The sequence below is a fragment of the Tachysurus fulvidraco genome, chromosome 2 (assembly GCF_022655615.1).
Source record: "Tachysurus fulvidraco isolate hzauxx_2018 chromosome 2, HZAU_PFXX_2.0, whole genome shotgun sequence".
In the NCBI taxonomy this organism is placed as follows: domain Eukaryota; kingdom Metazoa; phylum Chordata; class Actinopteri; order Siluriformes; family Bagridae; genus Tachysurus; species Tachysurus fulvidraco.
In genome coordinates, this window is record NC_062519.1 from 34,292,157 (window position 1) to 34,315,279 (window position 23,123).

Consider the following 23,123-nt stretch of genomic DNA (forward strand, 5'->3'; position numbering starts at 1 on the left):
CACTAAAACTCAACAACTAAAGGTTAGAAAAACAGATGCTTTTCTACTCACCACAGCTGTGATTATTTTAGTTACCCTAGCCTTCCAGGGCATTCTCATCTGCCCTCTTTCTTCTCTCACTGGGTGTTTATTTTTTGCCTTTTACACTAATCTGTATAAATTCTAGAGAATATTACACACAAAAATCCCAGGAGATCAGCGGTTTCTGAAATACCTCAAATCAACCAGGCCACGGTCAAAGACACGCAGATCATACATTATGAGCACTCTCATGAAGTTCTTGTCTTGTTAAATATCCCTTTCTCTTCAGCTGATGTTTGGTAGGGCAATGCTCATTGTGATGTTATTACCAAGTACTATAAAATAATTAATTAACAGAATTTTCTTTTGTTTTCATAGAAACATATAAATATATTAGTTAGGACTCTGCATTCAAAAAGTATGCGAAGCCTAAAACTTACTCTCAGAAAGCCATTGCTATATCTTTAAGTATGGCCTTTGACTGCATACCTGTGATTTGTTGCAAGTCGTTAACAAAAACGTCTACCAAAAAAGCTAAACTAATTCAATATAATGTAAATGTTTACATAGAAATCTTGCTGGATTATATGGAGATTACACATCTGGTCTGAAAGAGTTAAGTAAAGGAATCACTCTGGTGTATCAGTGTATCAGTTAGACATCAGTGCATATGGATCTGCTACGATTCACTCTCAGTGTGAGCTTATGAGCTTCCTACTGCGTTCTCAAATAGGACACAGATAGAGAGCTGAAGTGGAGCTCTTTTGGTTGGTTGTTCAGCTCAGCATATCGGTTCAGAAGTGAAAGAAACTGAAGTGAGCACAGCAAGCAAAAAAAAACCAAAACACCACTTTACAAAAGTATCTGGAAACCTGACTGTCACACTTATAAGAGATTCTTCTCCAAACTGTTGCCACAAAGTTAGTTTGAAGCACACAACCGTTGAGAACAATCTTGTAGGATGAAACATTAGAATTTCCCTTCAAAACAAAGAACCCCAAACCTGTTCCAGAATCATCTGTGCACAAAGCAAGCTTCATGAACGGATGATTCGTCAACGTTGAAACGAAAGATTGTGAGCGTCCTGCACAGATCCCTGTCCTTAACCCCTCTGAACCCCTCAGAGTTAAACTAGAACACCGACCGAACCCAGGGCATTCTCACTCAACATCAGAGCCTGGCCTCAGTAATGCTTGTATGTCTGAAAGAGCAAAAATCCCCACAGCCTCACTCTAGTGGAAAGCCTTTCCAGAAGAGTAGAGGTTGTTATAACAGCTGGAATGGGATGTTCAAAAATGCACTTGTGGGTGTGATGGTCAAGTGTCCACAAAATTCTGCTTATTTAGTGCATCTCTCCTTGACATATCTCACCTTCTATACTGAGCAGTGCATTTCATGTCAAACAGAATGTGTTAATGTATTCTCAGTGGTGTTAAAATCTATCTTTAGCTATGTTTGTTTAGATACATGCCTCACCATATGATAAAATAATACATCAATATTTTATGTAGCTATCAGGGTGTTACTCAGAACTGGCACCAAAGTGGTTTCCAGTAAGCACTGACTCCAGAAAATGTGTGATGCCATCAGCGTGACCACCGACCTTAGATATCTTCTTGCTGAAGAGAGACAAACCGGGGTATAAAGTTCACATGCACAGAACTCTACTGTTTATTTATTGTTCTATATTGCTAATTTTCATGTTGAAACATGGATGTAGTTTGACATTTTGTTACACACAAGGAGAATTTCACTTAAACATGACATTATGCTACCACATTCAAACCAAGTATTAAAGTGCAAATGCTTAGGTGGTTAGGTAGTAAGCATTAAAGTACAAATCGATTTTAAATTCCAAACAGCACTCTGGTAGATATGTCTTGAATTGAACATGATACGCTGGAGTTTTATCCTCGAGCGAAAGTTTTAAACAATTTATACAAATATATATGCTTATCATCTTCGATTCATTTCTTCAGGATGGAGGTCCCTGGGTATGAAAAAGAACAAAAAGGGAAAAGAGAACTAAAAGATTGAATCCTTCAATACCTCATGGTACTGAAATGTGAGTGAGAGATTTTCTGTGCTTATTCAGCACTGATGGAAAAAGTACCAACACTGAAAGACCAGTGGGGGAGGAAAGGATTGCTATCAGCTTTAATTTCAGCTTTGGCTTCTTTAAGGTAATAAAATACTCCCACACAGCTGATTTGATCTGATTGCAGGAAGATTCGAATTTTCATGGCTGCAGCCATTTTTGCTACTAATATATTAAGCTAGTGATATTATCACAGGAACACTAGATAAGCTGGTGTTGAATAACAAAAGAAAAGAAATGAAAGAAATCTAGCCAGAAGTCAGAACATCCAAAGCCTTGTACTGTGAATGAGACGTATGAGAAACATACGGCTGCGATGATTTGACGATACGCTGTAGTGATTTATGCTAGTAGTTTAACACAAACCGTTTTTAAGACAGAACGGCTAGTAAAGTACCTAAAAAATACGTGGCTGAATTGTGGAATACAAAGAAAATCGAGTTGAGTTTATATAACAATATATAATGTATGTTAATTTTATAACAATACACAGTCAATATGTTTATTTTGCTCCTGCAAAGTCGTACCATCCTTAAAACAGAGAAGAGTAGCAAAGCAACACTATGGACAAACATTTTTTTAATTAAAGACATCAATGAAAGGAAGTTAGCTAATACAACATAAGTCGCCGAATTTATCAAGCATGATGAGGCATGTGTTTCAATGCTGCAAGTAAGCTTGATCTCGGGGGATGTGGGTTAAACATGTTATTTTCTCCCTTTTGCGCTGCTTTTAAAATATGTGGTACATTCAGAAGTTTTTCATTTTCAATATAATCTGTATATGGTAGAAAATGCTAGAAAAGGGTTTTCCCTGGCTTCCACACAGACAGAGCATTGAATTGTTCAAAAATATTATTAAGAAAAAAAGGAAGACACAAACAAATTAATTAATTTTTAAAAAGGCTAAAGCATTTGGGATAATGCATTTTTCAGATTTCTTTCCCACCATTTTAAATGGAATTAAAAATAGCGAGACAGTGTGGGAAAATATCAGTCATCATTCGTTTTTGTTATTTCTTTGAAGTTGGCTTAGTGCGTCACACCACCTAGCCTGTATATGTTCCTGTATCCTCCATCAATACAGTGGCCATTTCAAGCATCTTTACCAGACACTACTTTAGCATATATAACATTTACAATCGTAACTTGTTTAGTGGTGGGGTAAGTATGCTACCCCATTCATATATAACACCATAAAGGAAAAGTCCACCCTGAAACACATTAAATGCACTTAATGACCATCAGGTTGATCATCTGATCACTGATCATCACTTGTTGACTGGATGAACATTCAATCATGCAATTATTCATTCAGCCAATCAGAGGTACAATGCTTAAAATACAGAAGAGCCTTATTTAATCATATTGTACATTCGACATGAGAAGGAAGCTGACAGTAGCTATAAAAAGCCCTCATTGCTAACATGGTTAGCAAAAATGATCCTGGTTTCCATTTCTGTAAGCTAAGAACAGGACTCTGAGGCTACAGTAGGCACAGACTCACTGATACTGGACTGAAGCCCTGATACTGGACTGTAAAATATTAATTATTCCAGTCTGAGAAGTTCTAGTTTCAGGCATTTTCCCACACACACTAACCACATTACAGGAAAGAAAGTGAGTGAATGGTCTAAATGTCATGTCTTTTCCTTCCACAGAGACATGCACTGCCTTACAATATGCTATTTAATAATTTGACATACTTTCCGAGGTATATTATGGTAGAAGGAAACTAACAGGTAAGGGAGTCAAAGCGAGATTCTGCTGTTTATGTAACAAAGAAACGTGTGCTCCAGAGGGACCAAAGCAAACATGACCCAGAGTGAAGAAAAATAAGGGGGTGTGTTTAACTCACCCAAATAAATCAATTTCAACTAAATATTACCTGACATTATGTAAGGGGTTCCACCCCGAAGCACGCACTGGACTGTTTTTGTGCAAGCTCCAGACTACTGGCACTGATTATGGAAAGCTCCTCCTAAATGTCCGTTATGGAGGATGAGGATGTCTGGATGGACTCACTGTTCAAAACAGCCCGTGTTATTCAGCTTGGGAGAAATCATGCAGATTTGGTTTCAAAGCAAGGCACCGTGGAAGAAAAACAAACTTCTGGAATCTGGCTCATAATCTAGTGTACTTAAGTTGTTGACAACAGAGAGAGAATTTTATTTAGGGATGCTTAAAGGAACGAAAATAAGAGGAGAGAGAGAGAGAGAGAGAGAGAGAGAGAGAGAGAGAGAGAGAGAGAGAGAGAGAGAGAGAGAGAGAATCTTGTGGTGTTTGCACATTAACTGCTAAAGGACAAGGGCACCCGAGGCACAATTTCTTCTGACAGCTCAATAGTTTGTGTTTATAACTACACACTAGTTTATCAACCGTGAAAAGTGAGAATAGCTCCCCAACTAGCACCAATGACTCCACTAACACTGTCCAAAAATGATATCTTTCTAGTTGTCTTCTCTTTGGAATGACCTACTTATAGTATACAAGTAGAGCTTTTGGTCCAGACAATTATAAAAGTGTCACCACTAAACAACAAAGTAAAACATAGTCCACTTGGAAGAGGACCAAGAGCCATAATTTGTTACACACCCTTCAAGCTGTCGGAAACAAACTTCAAGCCCTTCTTTTTCACAAGAAAGACAAGAATGTGAGTAAAAAACAAAACAAAAATACGTACTTGACGTTCGTGTTAGTGCAGATGATGTACTCAATCTCGTCCGAGTATGGATTCTGGAAGGTGAAGCTGCTGGTTCTGATCAGCATCCACTCACGATTCTTCATCCGGAAACGATACATAACCGATAAGACCTGACCTTTCAGCTTCACAACCTGTGGAGTAACAAAAGAACAAATATCTCATTAAAAACATGCATGAAAACAAACAAGCAGGTTTAGACCAGGTTTGTGGAAAATGGGATTTAAAAAGTGGAGAAAAAGTAACATTTAGAATCTTATACTAGAAAATATCCCTGTGCTAAGTAAACTAACTAAAAGTACTACCTCTGCTGCTAAATGACACATCATAGGAATGATCTAGTGCATCTTGTGATTATCTGCAGGACCTGTTTTCATGTTCTGGGATTTATCAGAAAATATCTAAAAAACTATCAGATACCAAGAGATCAGGCCAATGTCATCCCATTACTAATGATCAGACAAATATACGGTTGAAGCAGTAGATTGAAAACATACATATTTATACATACATATGACAAAAAGCTGTTTACCATGACATGATGTCCTTTGACACGATGCAACTTGTTTCCATTTCATGTAAAAAGCTTCAGTATAAAAGGAAATTAGTGTTTTGAGTTTTCTTTTGAAGACTAGAAGGAGATGGAACTAACAGATTAACAGAGGCCATATATTCTTTACTCGAAATGACAGACGCAGAGGCCATGTTTGCTTCACCGGGACTAACAAGCACTGGGGCCACACCTTCTTTACTGTGTTGAAAGTTATAGACCACATATCAGTCACCAAGACAGGTACAAAAGCCACACCTCCTTCACAGAGACAGGTACAAAAGCCACACCTCCTTCACAGAGACAGGTACAAAAGCCACACCCCCTTCACAGAGACAGGTACAAAAGCCACACCTCCTTCACAGAGACAGGTACAAAGGCCACACCTCCTTCACAGAGACAGGTACAAAGGCCACACCTCCTTCACAGAGACAGGTACAAAAGCCACACCCCCTTCACAGAGACAGGTACAAAAGCCACACCTCCTTCACAGAGACAGGTACAAAGGCCACACCTCCTTCACAGAGACAGGTACAAAGGCCACACCTCGTTCACAGAGACAGGTACAAAAGCCACACCTCCTTCACAGAGACAGGTACAAAAGGCACACCTCCTTCACAGAGACAGGTACAAAAGCCACACCTCCTTTATCAATCAATAAATATAAAGTGGCAAAGAAAAGTCATATGATCTTGTCTGTCATTAACTGACACTAAATGTCAACTAACATTTTGATACACACTTTTTTATACCAGTGCGATGGTACCAGTGCAGCTATTGAGATCCCAGAAAAACATCTTAACCAAAAAATATTATATAAATACAAAAAAAACCCATCAAAGACCCATGCACTTATTTAATCTCTGTGTTTTATTTTTGTTCTACATACAAATGCCACTTTAACATGACCCTGCATCAACCCATGACAACTGCTTGGCTTTGATCCAAGATCTCAACTTAGTAACTTCGGAGCACTATTTAACGTCTGCATTCTTTCCGTCTAGAGACCGCGAACATCAGCACAAGCAGCTTATGTTTCCTATTGCTATAAATAAAGAGAAAAATGATGATGAGAGACTGTTGGGTTTTTTTTTATTTCCAAGAAAGCAAAGCAGCTTCTCTTGGGTAAAACAAAGCTCATTTGCATTTCGAGGAATGCCTTGATTAAACAAATCAAACGGCTCACCACACCTCAGACCACAAAGAAAAACACCACAGAGAGAGTAGAGTGGATGCCATGTGCTATTCTCGACCATAGGTTGAACGTTAAAGACAAAAAACAGATTCTGATCTTTTTCAGATGAGTCTTTTAAAAAGGATCAAACTGTCATTAACAGTTACAATTCTACAGTATTAAGCCAGAGTCAGTAAGACATATTTGCTCTTCATATGAGTTTATTTAGTACATTTCTATTTATTCATGTGGTAGCAACTGGACTGGGGCAGAATCCAATTGAAACACAAGAACAGTTAAGAATGAAGGGCTTAACACAGGGCTCTTGAAGTTTGACCTCACAACCTTGTGGTTACAAGAACAAGACCTTAACCACTGAACTGCAATAGCCCAGGCTGCCATAATAATCACTCATCACCGTAATCCACAGAATGTCAAATAACTGACAGGATTAACACAGGGAGATCCATTACCAGTATAAAGGCAGCCAGCCGACTAAACCCAACTAAAGAAATGGCAAGACATACATACGGTATTAAAAAGTCACTATCTGCAACGTCCTTTTGGCTGTCTATTTGAAGTGGTCATGATTATGCCATAGTTCCATCACAAGTCGTTTATTAAGACTGATGTCAGCGTTTCGTTGTTGCACAACTGCTGACAATGTGAACGAAAACAAGCATCTCAATTTAAGAATTCTCCAAGCAGCAAAAACAACTTCCACTTCCACCAAATTCAGTTACCAGGCACAGTTCACTTCAGCAGTTTCACAGTTTGAACAATTCTAAACACAAACAATTCCAAACACATATGCTAAGCTCATAACCTACTTCAATAACTTATTTGCTGAAGCAAATCTTATTTTTTTCTACTTGAACTTGACTTACATTTTTATACGAATCCACCAGGCCAATTTTCAATTCCATATAAAACAGTGCAAAGAACCTAAGGGGAAGTGATTTTCTATCAGGTGTCCCCATCAAAAACATCCATTTGAAGGCCCATAAAGGCCTTTCATCACTGATCAATGGACCAAAGCCTTTCTGTTTCTCACAAAAGTTTACTTCCTGTTCGTGCCCCAGTTTTTCCCCGCAGCTCTTACCCATTTAAACTCGTTTCAGTTGTTCCGCGCTTCTGCTCGGGCTCCAACATTAATACCTCTAATCCCATTTTGAATGTGTCCCTCATTATTATTTTCATTATTGTCATATTAAGCCTGTATTACAGTGTGTGTTTTCAGCAGTGGTTTAAGATGATTATCTGTCACAATCTATGAGATTAAAAAAATCACTATGTTCTGTTTAAGTCATCATTTAGAGCAATCCAAGGCTTGTGCATGCAGAAAATGTGGTGACAAACAGAAGCAAGCTACAATTTTAGCAATGTTATACCAAGCAATGAATTCTATGGGTTAAAGTGGACAATGCAGAATGCAATTTTTCAAAATTAACAAGAATATTATGTCTGTGCATTTGCCTGTGGGGTAACTTTGTACCTCACTATACATGGGGCCAAGAATGTAATGTTACATTGTGTTAATTAACACAATGGATGCATGTACAACCTGAAAACAATGTCTCCATCCTAATCATAAGCTCGACATCTTTTCTTCACTACTCAACTCGACTCCACCTGTTTCATCCTCCCTGACTGTTGAAGATTTTGCTCACTTTTACAAGGAGAAAACATGCCAGACCTTCACTTCTGCCCCGACTATACCTACATTTCACAGCCAGGATTCCCCAACTCCTTCACTGTCACAAGTTTCAACTGTAGCAGCGGAAGAGATTTTACAGCACTTCCAGTCTTGCAATCCTACCACCTGCCCACTGGATTCAGTCCCTTCCACTATACACTAGATCATCTTACTAGTCCATCTTCCTTCTGGATCCATCAGACATCAGTAACTATAGACCGGTGTCATTTCTCCTTTGTCTTTTCAAAAACGTGGTCCTCACCTTTTCTCCCTGTATACTCACTCTTTTGGTGGTTATTTCCTCACACGGAGTCTCTTACCACTGCTATGCTGATGATACTCAACTTAAATTCTCCTTTCCTCCCTCAGATATCACATCCTATGCTTAGATCTCAGCATGTCTGGCAGACAAATCATTATGTATGACAGCTCATCAAATGAAACTCAATCCAAGCAAAACTGAACTGCTGGTCATCCCAGGTGAGTCATCCCCTGGTCAGTATCTTGCAATATCTCTACATAACATACCTGATCTCCCCTTCGATCCCGGGTCACAACCTTGAGGTAACCATGGACAATCAACTATCCTTTTCCTCGCAGGCTGCTAAATGTGACAAGCTCGTCATTTTCTTCTCTACAACATCAGAAGAATTTGGTGATTTTTGTCCACACAGGCTGCTCAGGTACTTGTTCAGTCTCTTGTCATTTCAAGACTACATATGAACGCAACTCATCCTCTGCAAATGATTCAAAATGCAGCTGCATGACTTGTTTTCAACCTGCCTAAATTCTCACATACCACACCACTGCTGTGCTCCCTCTAATGGCTTCCAGTAGCTGCACGTGTCAGATTCAAAACACAGATGCTTGCCGACAAAGCAAAAATGGACCAGCTCCCTCTTAGCTCAAAGCTGTTATCACTCTTCACGCTGCTCCATTGCTCGACTTGTCAGACCATCTCTCAGGGTAAGAGGTAGATATACAGCAAGACTCTTTTACTGTACTTCCCCTTGATGTCCGTACAGTTGAGTAACTGGCTTCAAACAACGGGTGAAGACCTACCTTTTACTAAAACACTTAAATTAGTACTATCCCCTCCCCGTTTGTTTTATGTGTCATATATATATATATATATATATATATATATATATATATATATATATATATATATGGGTAGTTGACAAATGACCAAGAAAAAGTACTTTTTTTGGAAAGCATAACTTTTTAAGATACATATAAGTTACATATATTTGTAAGTTACATATATTTGTGGAGTATGAAAACTGAAGTTTCAGAAAATAGTACTGGTCACTCATTTTGTCAATGACTTCACATATTTTTTTCACTTTTTCACTCAACAATACTGTAAATGTGTCCTATGGTGTGACATTTAAAAAAGTACTAAGAAATTATATTAAATAACATAAAATAAATACTTGAGACAGAATTGTTCACATTATTAAAACATTATTTTCTTAAAGTGATATTTATTTTACATGAAAGTACTAATTAGAATCATTTTCACCATGAATAGATGAATGGTGTCACACCAAAGGACAAAAAACTTAACAACTTCAGTGGTCTTAAAACATAGTTAAATATTTAAACAATTCTGAGAGAAATACTTACCATGTGCACTTCTCATGGCCTTCATAGGGGTCTTCAGTCACATGACCTTGAGTGGGGTCTTTCAATTAAATGTAGTTGTCCATGATATTGCCCAAATTAAAATTAGGTTTTTGCATAACACCAAAGGACATTTTTTTCTGTGACAAACTTTATGAAATTCCTACACTTTTAGAAATGTATGTATATGAAAAGTGATGGCCACTTAGTGAAATAGACACTTGCACAATTATGCCAGGAGTGTTCATTAAGATTTTTACATTATTTTCTTTATTTATAAAATGTAATATTTATGAAATAATGTTGTCTACCATCACACCATAGGACAATTTTGAGATTTGGCTCAAACTAACAATAACTTGGGTATTAAACCAACAAATTCATATAAAACAAGAAAATGTTTAATCATTTACAGTATTCTAAATTATGAAAATGTGAAATTAATTATGTTTTATCTTCTGTGACAGTGAAAAAGCCGTCACGTCAACTACCCATATATATATATATATATACACACACACACACACACACACACACACACACACACACACACACACACACACACACACACACGTTAATTAATCAATCAATCAATCAATTAATTAAGAAATAAAAACTCAAGTATCAGGTTGATAATAACCTAAGTTTGTAACCCAGTGAACCATTGTTAACGTACTCATCAATAAAGGCTTAAAAGCACTTTTGTACATCGCACTGGTTAAGGGCATCTGCCAAATACCATGAATGTGTGAGATGTGATGAGATGTTACTGGCTCTCTTTGGTCACAATGGAACTATGATGTGTTCAAGGCCACTGATCTCAACTAGAGATTGAATTATTCTCACATGAAATGCAATTTTTGTCTATGACAGCAAAATAGTAATAACCTGGCTTTACCAACTAAAACAAAACAAAACTGATGAACAGGAAGTTAACAGCAAGTGTGACTCTTTTGGGAAATTAAATAATGGCCTCTTGATTCTCTTTCTGTACCTGAAATGAGCTGTGAGAAGCACAGAACTTTAAGGAGTCTCCAACTTCAAGTCTGTCCAAGTTCAGGGAAAATAACCAACGATTATGAGATGAGAGATTTTGAGAGTCGATGCCAAGAAAAACACATAATCGCTTCTGATAAAGTCTTTAATTGCCAGCTCATGTAGAAGTAGCTCGAAACATCTACTAAAGCTCTGTACCTGATGTACGTGGCTGTGACGTGTAGCGAGTGTAAGAATGTGGTTTGTGTACGAGTGTGCGGCCTCAAGATTTCAAACTGTCATCATGTGGATAACAGTTTAAAAACTCAGAAAACTTCAAGCTTTTGGATGTTACCAGTTGAGGTCTTTAACATGTAAACATGGTGAGTGGGAAAAAATTTAGAGAAAGAAACATGCATTTCCACAACTCCGCATCTGTTGCCTCAATAACCTTATACACACTATGAATAAAAACATGTTGCTTCTGTTTCTTTTATAGGAACAGTATTAAATAAACTCATAAATATGCAGTGGAAGAGCAAGTGCAAAGAAACTGATTAATGGCCTCGGAGAAAGAAAAAAAAAACATCTGCTGTTTTTTCTAATTGTTATTATGAACAGCAGCAGTGTACTGCTCATCAATCAAGGAGCAGATTTCTGGTGTTTAACTATATCTCAGGATCAACCTTTATAGATCTGTCAACAATCTCCTCCAGAAATGATTGTTATAAGTGTTATAGTCGATGCTTGAAGTTGGAAACTGTTAAAAGATTTTGAAGGTCTGTAGTGAATAAAAGATTAAACTGCCTGAAACAAATTATGTATGCCCCTGTAATAAAAAGAATAAAAATGAATGATAAAACATTTGCTTTTCTAATATTAAAGCTCTCCAAACACTTAAACATGATTTAGTTTTAATTAAAATAAGCAAACTCTATATAATAAAAGTGCAGTATCCGTGCAAATTCTAACACATTTGCTCACATTCAGGAGCAGAATCCAAACATTTTTATGAATTTTGACAATTTTTAGCATGACCAAATATCCTGCGTAAAATTCTCATCTGAATGAATAACGAATAAATCTGTTCCTATCCAGATTGAAAAATGAGGCTCACTGCTGCTAATCCTGGTAATGTTGCAAGTCAGTAGCCAAGCACAAGGCTTTAATTTAGTGAAAACAAAGTTTAGAAGTCTGGTGACTTTTATTGAGCTTTATCTGGGCTTTCAATTGAGTCACAATGACCTTTATAACATAAAATTCATAGGCTAAGCCAATCCTGCTAAAGGTATTTGGAAACTAATGCCCCCTTTCCACCAGAAAGAACCGGGTACTGGTGCTAGTTCAAAGTTGTTTCCTTCTAAGAACTGGTTTGCTTTTCCATTGGCCAGCGAGCCATCACAGAGCTAAGTCTTACGTCACTGTATATAACGTTATACAGCAACGTTAGCGCAGCAGCAACAAACACAAACACAACATCAACAATGGGGGATGTTGCTTTACTGTTAATGCTCATGGCTTTGCGAACCTACACTGGTATCCAAACGTGGCGAATCCTGATTTAAAATGATGTAAAAATGGCGCTAACTACATTCTTTTTTGTCTTGTTGGTCACAGTAAGCAAGCGGTTCTTAAATATGGACCAGCAATGTTTTGGTGCTGCTTAAGAACCACTTTTCCTGGTTCAGAGCCGGTGCTTTGGGTGTCGAAAAAGAAAGAACTGATTTTAAATTAGGCTCTGGCTCTGAACCAGCACTCAAACTGCCTTGGTGTAAAAGGGGCATAATAGTAGAGTAGAGAACTGGTGACATGAAAAAGCTTGCACCATGTGATCAGTCTGAGGAAGTCAATTAATATATTTTTTTGCTTAATGAATTTACAAAAAATCTCAATAATTTTCATCTTGCACCTGAGATGAAACTCTTGAGTTGAACACCGGAGATAAACTGTAGTCTTGCTTTATCTCTTGTAAACTGTATATTCAGTATCATGGTATTTGATTTAGGAGCTCTGACCATCTGATTCCTCTATTGAAGGGGTGTCCAATATTATCTGGAAAGTGCTGGTGTAGGCGGTAGGTTTTATTTCAACTGAGCCAAAGCCACATCTGAGTCTACTGAAAGATCAGCTGATTAAACAGGGGGAATCAGATGTGACTCCTGTTAGATTGGAATGAAAATCTGAGAAAGCAGACTCTAAAGCTAGATGCTTGGAAGCAGAAATCCAATGAGAAACGAAAAAGCATATGCCTCATATCACATGAAAACCAGGATGTAGAGTCAGATGACAAAAAACACTAAACATCACGGAAGGGTGTGCCATAGTGAATGAGAAACACCAGACACTGAAAAATTTGTGGTAGTTGGATATCAACAAACAACTGGTCAACTATATGACAAAATTTAAAAAGTCTAAAAAGATTAGAATACTGTGAACGTCCTGTCCTGTCGAAGACAAGCCATTAATTAAAGCAGCCATGTTCTATACAGTCTGAAACGTCAATTATAATTATATCCAGGATTAAAAGTTAACCCTGGATAAAGTATGGGCAATTTGAAAGAAGAAAACCCAGGATTTCTTTAGCTGGGCTTTACATTGTTCGAATGTTAACTGTCTGAAGTGTGAAAAGCCCTCAAGGGTGAGACTTGAGCATAAACTGTATTTTGTGAGTGCTATTTCACACCTGCCTATTAGAAGTCAGTAGAAATTGTGCAGCACTGTTATCCACATTACAGTTCCTTTGCTGGCCCAGTGTGTCAGCAAATAAACTCTATTTTTCATCAAGCTACAAGCTGCCAGGATTTCTTGCAAAGTTCCAGAGAAAAGCAACACAGCAGGGAAAAGTGCTCTAACAGAACATACAGCTTAGGAGCTAAGATCAGTGAGAAAACCCCACAAGGTAACACAGAGACAAATGGCAAACGATGGAGTCAGTGAAAAAAAGAATGAAAACAAAAGGGTCATGTTGAGTATACGAGAAACCACAATGGTTTAATTAGCAACTACAGAGTGAGAGAGAATGAATTGTATGAAGCTAATGAAGGAAATATAAAAAGAAAGAAAAGAAAGCCAGCATCTTTAATCACGATCACTTCTTTTTCCCAATCGTGCCACCATGGGTCTATCTTCCTGAGCTGGAATGTCACTGAGCTGCATAATGATCAGCCTCTCTGAGCACAAACTGCTACTGTTCGCCTTCTCTCAGTTTGTGCTTTAAAACATCAAATAGGCGAATGTGACAAATCCAAATCCACCACTTCAGAGGACAGAGATATCAGATCATACAGTGAATGTCACTTTGAAGGTTTCTGAACATAACTCAAATCAAAGTGGGCGCCTGATAGCAGAAATGCATGAGCTCTACTGAGTCACAGTAAAGGTCGTATGCTATGAATTACGGTTTTCAGTAGGACAGTATGGTGTCTAATAGCCACTTCATGTCTATAAACTCACAAGGGGCAACAGTGTGAGAACCAGGATGAACCATTGTCCAAATGATAAGTTTAGGGAATCTAGTATCTGTAGGGAATCTATAAATTATTTTACATCAGTTGCTTGCACACACCAAAACAAGCTACAAAACAATTGTAGCTAATATAACTTTAGGCTACATCTTATGATACATACTAGTGTTACAAATTCAATTATCTAACAGTAGACAATAACAAACTTTTAGTTCTGCCTCCAATATCATTAACACAAAAATATCTGTGCTATTATTACATTTGTTTGGTCGTTGTAGACAATGTGGGTAAGGAATAGTTCTCTTCAATGTGGATCACACATCGGTATTTCTGTATTATTTCTACATAGCACTGCCCTGGCTGATAAAGGTCACACAAAAAGCAAGTTAAAACTTCCTGAGAAGTCATGAGCATGAAATTTTGAGAGGAACCAAACTCAAAAGCAAACCCATTCCCTTCCTATGGACACCGAACAATAACTGAAAGACAAGTGCACCAGGCATCACATTAGTAGGAGATAAAGTTTCTGCACCTTTTCCTCACCACTTTGAAGAAAATTTGTACTTTAATGGGAAAAGAAAATACCGTACCTGTTGGAAGCTCTCCCTTAGGTGGCTCTGATCCTCAGGATGACAAAATTCTAGAATATCTTTACCAAGCAAGTCCTGAAACACAGTAGTAAACACAGTCAGATAAACAAGCAATCTTCAAATGTCCAATAATTTATATATGCAATACATGAAGCTAAAATCCCAAGTGTTAAATAGGTATTTTCTAAAAAACCAAAAGATTTAGAGACTGTAATGCGGCTTGGATTTGCCAAGAACCATAAGCTGATATACTTTAGTGGGTGTGCAGGTAAAAAACTAAACATATTGATAAAATAAGGCAAAATTACGATAGATTTTTCATTATCAAGAATCAATTTTGCCATTTTAATTGAGTTTTTATTTAATACCTGCCCTTCAGTTGCACTGATTAGTGCATCCACCTTTCCTGAATTATTTTTCAGTCTAAATCCACTGCAGATTCCAATTAATCTATATGAACTGCTGCCTCCCTGTATTTTGCACCCGACGGAAAGATACAAAAAAGTCAGTAGACTGTCAGTGAGGACTGCACGTTACTGTGGGGGTTATCAAGCGATCATTTTGGCAAATTCATTTGAAAGAGCCTCAAACTGAAGAACCTACTATTTTGCAATACACAACCATCTTCTGTATACCACACAAACCAGTGAGACAGGATGCTATTTGTTATGCAAAGCATGTTCTTTATTTGGTTTAAATTTAAAACTCAAAGGTAATAACCACAGCAGGCATTAATACACGTGACAAATTCTGAAAATACACAAAAAACACGGAGCAGAAACTAACTCTCATATGCTATTAAGAATATCTGAGGGATGGATGGATGGATAGATGGATGGATATCTATAATCTATCTATCTATCTATCTATCTATCTATCTATCTATCTATCTATATATATATATAGAGAGAGAGAGAGAGAGAGAGCGATAGATAGATAGATAGATAGATAGATAGATAGATAGATAGATAGTATATATAATATATATATATATATATATATATATATATATATAGAGAGAGAGAGAGAGAGAGAGAGCGATAGATAGATAGATAGATAGATAGATAGATAGATAGATAGATAGATAGATAGATAGATAGATAGATAGATAGATAGACAGACTTAAAATGGAACACAAAATAGGTGAACACATATGGGTAACAACCCAATGATAAAACAGGGACAAAAACCAAAACAAAGACATAAGGCCAAACAAAAGCACATAGAGAAAACACAACTCCCCATGCAGGGAATCAAGCAGAAGGAATTTATGACATTATTACATTAGTTTAGCAAATGAAGAGATGAGACATACAAGATTCCGGGTGTTTCACAGGGTCCTATGAAGCCTGAAGCACAATACAGAGAATATTCTGGACTGGGTTCGTTTCCGATCATTACAGAATTTGGATAAACTGAGAGTTAAAGTTTAATGGCTCCATTGGCTCGTCTCTGTTTTTTTAATGATTGTTTAGAATAACATTAAAGAATTTATTTTTTTAAGGACTGAAAATATGATCTGCAATAGCCATCATTTCTTTTCCCCTCAGATTTTCTCTGCTTGAACAAATACTCTAAGAGTTCAAACTACTGAACAGAGGTGTGCAAACATGCTAGTATTAACTATATAATGCTTGATTTTTGCTCAGTCTTTTATGTGTGAGGATAATATACTTTATCCTGAGCCGAATATTATGTTTAATAAGTAATTATTAATATTAGTATTCGAATAGTGTAATATCTTAAAGACCGAGGCGGATCAGCTTCCCAGGGGATCAGCATGGTATTTGAATTTCAAAAAACGGCTTTGATATGAAGTGATATGACACAACTATATAAAACACGTGTCAGTTCATCTGAAGTTCAATAACTAATTAGCTAGCTGTTAGATTTCTCTATTTCAACTTGTTAGAGCTATAAAATTTCTTCAGACTAATTGCATGTTAAACAGTGCTTTGCTGACCAATGGAGTGTACTCACCTGCGGCTGGTAGCCAATCACGTTAATGCAGCGGGGGTCCACAAAGGTAATAATGCCGTCCGAGTTGTGACGAGACAGGAACTCTGTCGGTACAGAGAGCCCGTTCATGTCCATGGAGACTGGAGAACTCGTCACCTGAGGGGGAGAAAGAAAATCCATTTTCATTAAAAAAAAAAATAAAATCTCTGACGCACTCAATATACTGTGTGTTCAGGGCATTTAGTTTTAATTACCATCATTATCATTTTTACTGAATAAATCTGGTTCCAGCACAACAAAACAAGAGCTATTATTTGGCTATTAACATTAACCAACAAGCCATGAGCTAGCCGAAAATGCAACATCATCAAGGTCTCAGGACTTTTGCATGTAATGTAGAGGAATTTATTTCCCATTAATTATCCTAGCTACAAAAGAGGAAAAAACACAGAAGATTATTAACAGCCTTTAGTTGGTGATTAACTTTTAACTGAACTTTTAATACATTTTACACAACAAGGCAACATTAATGTAACAGATGCCACTTTTAGCCCATAGCTTCACAACTTAACCTTGCAAAATTATCAAAGTTAAAATCCAGTTATGGTTTGTACAAAGTAATTAGCTAACCTACAAAATAAAAAGCATATTTCTTCCATTTCTCTGTTAAATGCCAACATAAGTTTAGCTAAAAAATATGCCCCAAAAATAAGTTATGTCACAAATCTCCCTGTAGTGCTACGAGCGCTAATATGCATGTTTCCATGTGTTTGTTTTGTTTACATCACCACGTGTTTTCTTTTAGTTCATGTCCTGTCTGCACTCATGTCTCGTCAACGGTAGTTTACCCCTTGATTAGTTTGTTCATTTAAACTCGTGTTTTTTGTGCATCACAAAGTATATGTCCAGGTTCTTTGCCGTGCTGACGTTACTAAGCCTTTGGCATCATATGTTTACTTCCTGATTGTGACCTCTTGATTGTTTTGGATTATTGTCCTATAACAGCATACCACAAAAAAAAACCAACAAAAAAAAACTTTTCTTCCTTCTATACCAGAGCAATTTACTGTATTAAAGTATGGCATGTCATATAATTTATCCATTTAGACTTGTACCTTTTTTTAATCCAGTGTAGTGGAACATTCACAAAGCAAATTACATCCTGTTATAACAGCTATAAAAAGACACAAGGCTCTTTTTTGCCTAGCTCTGTGGAAGTTACTTCAAAAAGTATAACATCCTCTCAAGCGAGGACTGCACCCCATCAACAATTCTATAAATATTGTGAGATCAAACATTTTTAAATACATTTTTATTAGATGTTATTTATGTGGGTCTGCCACACAGGTCCTGGGGAATGAGCTGTTGCTATAGAAACCATTTCTTCTGTTACAGAAAAATGACCAGCATCTTCTGACCAATCAGATTCCAAAATTCAACAGTGGCACTGTAGTTTGTTATATTGTTGATGTTATGTGAACTAGCTAAGGGTAACAGTAACTGACCTTCGTTATCACAAGCTACAGCAAATGAAATCATCTTTGATAACAATGTCTCAACACAGTGGTATTACACTCTACATTTTGCTACACCTTTTTTCCATCAAATGTACAAATGTTGTTTATTAGAACTGTTTTCTTTTTCTCATTATTATAATGTTTGACATCCCTTGCCCTTTACGGCCATTTTGTCATGTCACACTCAAATCACGCACTTTCATAAACTACTTAATTCCTTTCCTTTGAATAAAAGACAAAAAGAATAAAATAAGTTAAACATGTTCCCTGATATTTATCAAAGGCCATCAAAATACTATTCTGCAAGACTGAATCCATATGAATGCAAGTCTGAGAAATAGTTTTGCCATACGAATTTCTGGCTTTAATCATCCCTGGCTGATTCAGAGCAAGGAGCAAAAGATAAAAGATTGAAACAAGATGAAACGAGATGAAAGGAGCAGATGAAGCTCTTTCACGTTCATCCATTAGTCTAATCCTATATACACGCACTAACGCACATGCTCGCTGGACCATGTGACCTCAAGAATTACATTTTTTCCCCAGCTTCCTTACTATTCCTTGTGTTTTCTTTTGTTTTATAATACCACAGTGTTGTTGAATCTCAATGCTGTTTGGTCAGCAGAAAGATGGAAAGATTCCAAATCACATGTTTCCATAGCGATATCTCCTTCACCAGGACTTATGGTGGGTGCTCACATAAATGTATTTAAAACATGTCTAATTGTTGACATGGGAAAGTTTTCAGTGAACAGACATTTATTTAGCATTTTTAGAACGTGCTTCCAGTGCCAGTGTTAGACCTCAGGCTTTGCACAACATTAATAGATAAAAAGAAATGACTCCTTCTTCAATGAACAAAACATGGTCAGTGTCCACAAACTGCCTTGGCGTAAGAGGAATAAAACACTTTAAGACGTGCTGTTCTTGGAAATTATTTGACTCTTGGGTGGTAACAGTAACTCAGTCACCAAGTCACACACAAACTCACACAGTACCACCCTTCTTCTGGCCAAATTTGCAATTTTTCATGGACTATGTACTGCACCAGGCTCCAAGTCCTCCAGCATCGCAAGAATTATCCCACCATCTCTAACAGTACAAGGGATACAAGCATCAAGACTCTTCTCTCTGTATCTGTTTTGGCACCTAGGAGGTGCAAAGAACCTCCCAATGCTGTTTGAACAGTCACTGGCTGTCTTCAAACGGTGTCTAATGGCTGTGTGCTGTTCCTACTATATTACCTCCTAGCATATTAATGGTAGTCTTAGTCATGACCTAGTGAACCGTTATCAGCATGTATTTATTGATAAAGACTTCAAAGCATGTCACCCTGAGTAACAGTGTCTGCCAAATACTATAAACATAAATCACCGGTTTTCCGTTTCAAAACCCTTCCTCTTTCATTATGAACTAAATGAACTGCATAAAGTCGTATTTAACCTACATTTGCAAATGCAGTCTGGATAATCTTTTCAGATTAATAACAAAAATGTATTCTGATTACGATTCTATTCACTAGAGTCAAGTTACATTAAATATTTGCCAAATACTCGACAGCTTAAACAGATAACGTTCTTGTGAGTTAGATCTGTGTTTAGCTCCAAAACAACAGCTGGCGTTAATTTGCTATCCATCCTTGCGGTAAGATTCTATAGGGACGAGAGATAGAGAATAAATAAATGTATGCGCAACATACTGACAATAGCAATGTACGATAGTGAATGGTGTCCCGGTGCTGAAGATAATTTTTCTGTCTCAGTGATGCCCAATCATCCTGGGATCGCTGAAAGACTTGGCTATTAAAGCAGCTGCTACGATCTCTTTACTTACCTGAAGTCTTCCAATTGCCACCAGGCAGTATTTACTTGTCTGGCCTGATTCTGAATCCTCTTCCGGGATTGTCATTCCTGAAAAAGACACCAGTCAGACAGAATGAAATTCAGACAAATTGGGCATGCTTCATTTATGCCCTTCAAATAACACATACACACATCTCAGGTAAATGGCCCATTGCTGACAAGCATATGGTGAAAAAAATGAGCTCTGATGCCACTTTATGAAAGCTGTCGATCGAATGATTGCTCGTGTTTTGCCTCGCCGAGAAATAATACTGGAGATGCTTAATGAAAAACACCAGATAAATTCTAAATAACTTTCACTTGCAGACCTGCTTTTCACTTTCATTAAACAAGAACCAATGCTTCTTGTTTTTGTTGAAAATCATCTGCTTTGTGTTCTGCCTGTTTTCAGGAGACAAACACAACAAACCCTATTTGGAAATCAGCTTCCTGGCAAACGAATCGCTGGATGTAACACCAGCGACATACAGACAAGAACGTTTGCAACAGCCTGTGGCCGTGTAAACCCGGACACATCCTTATATAAATCTTGGTTTAGTTTGATTTAAATTTTCAACATGGAGCAGTAATGAGAGAACAATGAAATACATGGAGAACACCCACCAGACAAGATGACAAGTTGTGTACATTTCTGCGTAAACCAGCCTTGAGCCCACGGACAAAGGTTTAGAATTTGAACCAGTCAGAATTTGGCTTAGGACTGAGCTACGCACAACTAGGACTGTTGTTTACAATCACTGGCTTCCAATTTAACCAACATTTAAGCAGGAATGTCTGAGCCACGTTATTTCAGTAAAATATAAGCCAAGTCCATGAACGAGGTCTTTTAAACTGGAGGCAGAAGATCATAAAACATACAATAGTATAATGCATACAGCTTAAGTTTCAGAATTTTTGTACAACGTTTACTAGTAGGTTTTACATGCTTAAGGTAAGTTCTTCACTTATAGTAATGAAATTGTACAGCATGAAAATGCACTAACAACAGCTGCTGCTGTAATCTCTGACCACACTATCCTTATTCTTATTCTTAGCAGTAGTAGTAGTCATATTACAGTACTGATGACATGATCCTAAAGAGAAAAAAATAATTCCATTGCCACAAATAGATTTTTTTTCTAATAACCATGTTCTAATAACCATGTTTTATTCTCTCTTATTTATACTCTTATATGGCAGCGATTTGCCAATGATTTAGACTTTTTCAATTTAATTATGTATTTGAACTGCTGATTGTTACCTTTATTTTCATTATTTATACAGCTATAAATAGTCATTTCCTCACCAGCCTCCTTTTTCTCTCTCTTGAAATGAATAAGACAACACAGCTCATCCATTTATTAAAAAAAACACAAAGTTCATTCATTCATTTTCTACCGCTTATCCGAACTACCTCGGGTCACGGGGAGCCTGTGCCCATCTCAGGTGTCATCGGGCATCAAGGCAGGATACACCCTCGACAGACTGCAAACCCATCACAGGGCACACACACTCTCATTCACTCACACACTCACACACTACGGACAATTTTCCAGAGATACCATTCAACCTACCATGCATGTCTTTGGACCGGGGGAGGAAACCGGAGTACCCGGAGGAAACCCCCGAGGCAGGGGGAGAACATGCAAACTCCACACACACAAGGCAGAGGCGGGAATTGAACCCCCAACCCTGGAGGTGTGAGGCGAACATGCTAACCACTAAGCCACCGTGCCCCCCAAAACACAAAGTTCTGAATACTAAATGCCACTGACACTGGAGGCCCCTTCCAAACAACGTTCAACGTCTCCTAGAAAAAGTCACCATGTTAATAATAATGCATTTTGATTCTAATCCAATTAATTTGGTGCATCGACCGTGCTTGTCTTACAGCATGTCAGAACCGATCAACGATTCTCCTGTACAAATAAAACAAATTGTCCGATGCAATATTTACCATGAACACTTCAGCATTCATTGCGATTGAGAGTTTCTGGCAGGGTTTAAGCTTGTAAGCTAGTATAATGTCTGATTTTGAACAAATCTGAATGAACATCATGTGTACTACTCATGAGGGAGACTTTAACCCCATCTGCTGACATGGACGTTGAAGAGATTAAGTATTAAATTGGGAGAGTTGTTCAAGAAGAAATGCCTGGAGCTAGGAAAAAAATAAATCATCAGAACAATATGTTCGAAAAATGCAAACAAATTGCTCTTGGACACGCATCACTTGGAACGCATTCAGCATAATGGAGGAGACGGATGAAGAAGAGACTCTCTAAAAATAAAAACTGGAAAATGGTAGTTTCTGTTTTATCTTACTCTTTTGTAAATAAACAACAAAGTGGTATTTTCAGCGTTGTTCATGAACAGACTGGAAACCAATTCACCCATAATTGGAAGGACGACATCAAACTGGTATTTATTCCTACTTGGCATTAGTTGTAGGGCTGAATAGCAATGAGACCCTGCCGTGTGATGTGGACTCAAGTGCTCAATAACCTGTGCTAAACATTGCGTTATGCAGGAAATCTCTCATTATTGCTGTAGTAATCATTCCGATCATTAGTTACTTTCCAAATTACGCTACACGGGAAGTACAGATTACAAAATCCTGATGTCCGAATTGCTCTGGAGGTAAATATTTGCACTCAATTAAGCTGCACAACACAGCTGTCTCCTGTCATAAAGAAACAGGTCTTTTTTCCTTTGGGTGAAGAAAAGAAAAAAACATTGGAAACCATCTGAGCAACAAAAATGATTCCCTGCAGACATGACAGTCCGTTAGAGGAATGTGCTATTTTAAGATTTAATCATAAACAGGAAAAACATGTGGGTTTAATGTAATGAAACGCAGGCACACGTGCATATGAGCAGTTTATTTGACACCCGGAACGAGAAGCGAAGCG

At 37.5% G+C, this 23,123-nt stretch overlaps 1 protein-coding gene across 4 annotated transcripts in view; it reads right to left on the bottom strand.

Moving 5' to 3' along the window:
- arnt2 (aryl-hydrocarbon receptor nuclear translocator 2) overlaps window positions 1–23,123 on the bottom strand; it is a 96,115-nt gene that overhangs the window by 31,173 nt on the left and 41,819 nt on the right. For all 4 annotated transcript variants that reach the window (XM_027162152.2, XM_027162142.2, XM_027162132.2 and 1 more), the window contains 4 exons: window positions 20,204–20,280; window positions 16,875–17,009; window positions 14,895–14,969; window positions 4,802–4,953 (listed from right to left, as the gene is read on the bottom strand). In XM_027162152.2, coding sequence (XP_027017953.1) covers window positions 4,802–4,953; window positions 14,895–14,969; window positions 16,875–17,009; window positions 20,204–20,280 — 439 coding nt within the window. The remainder of the gene's footprint in view (window positions 1–4,801; window positions 4,954–14,894; window positions 14,970–16,874; window positions 17,010–20,203; window positions 20,281–23,123) is intronic.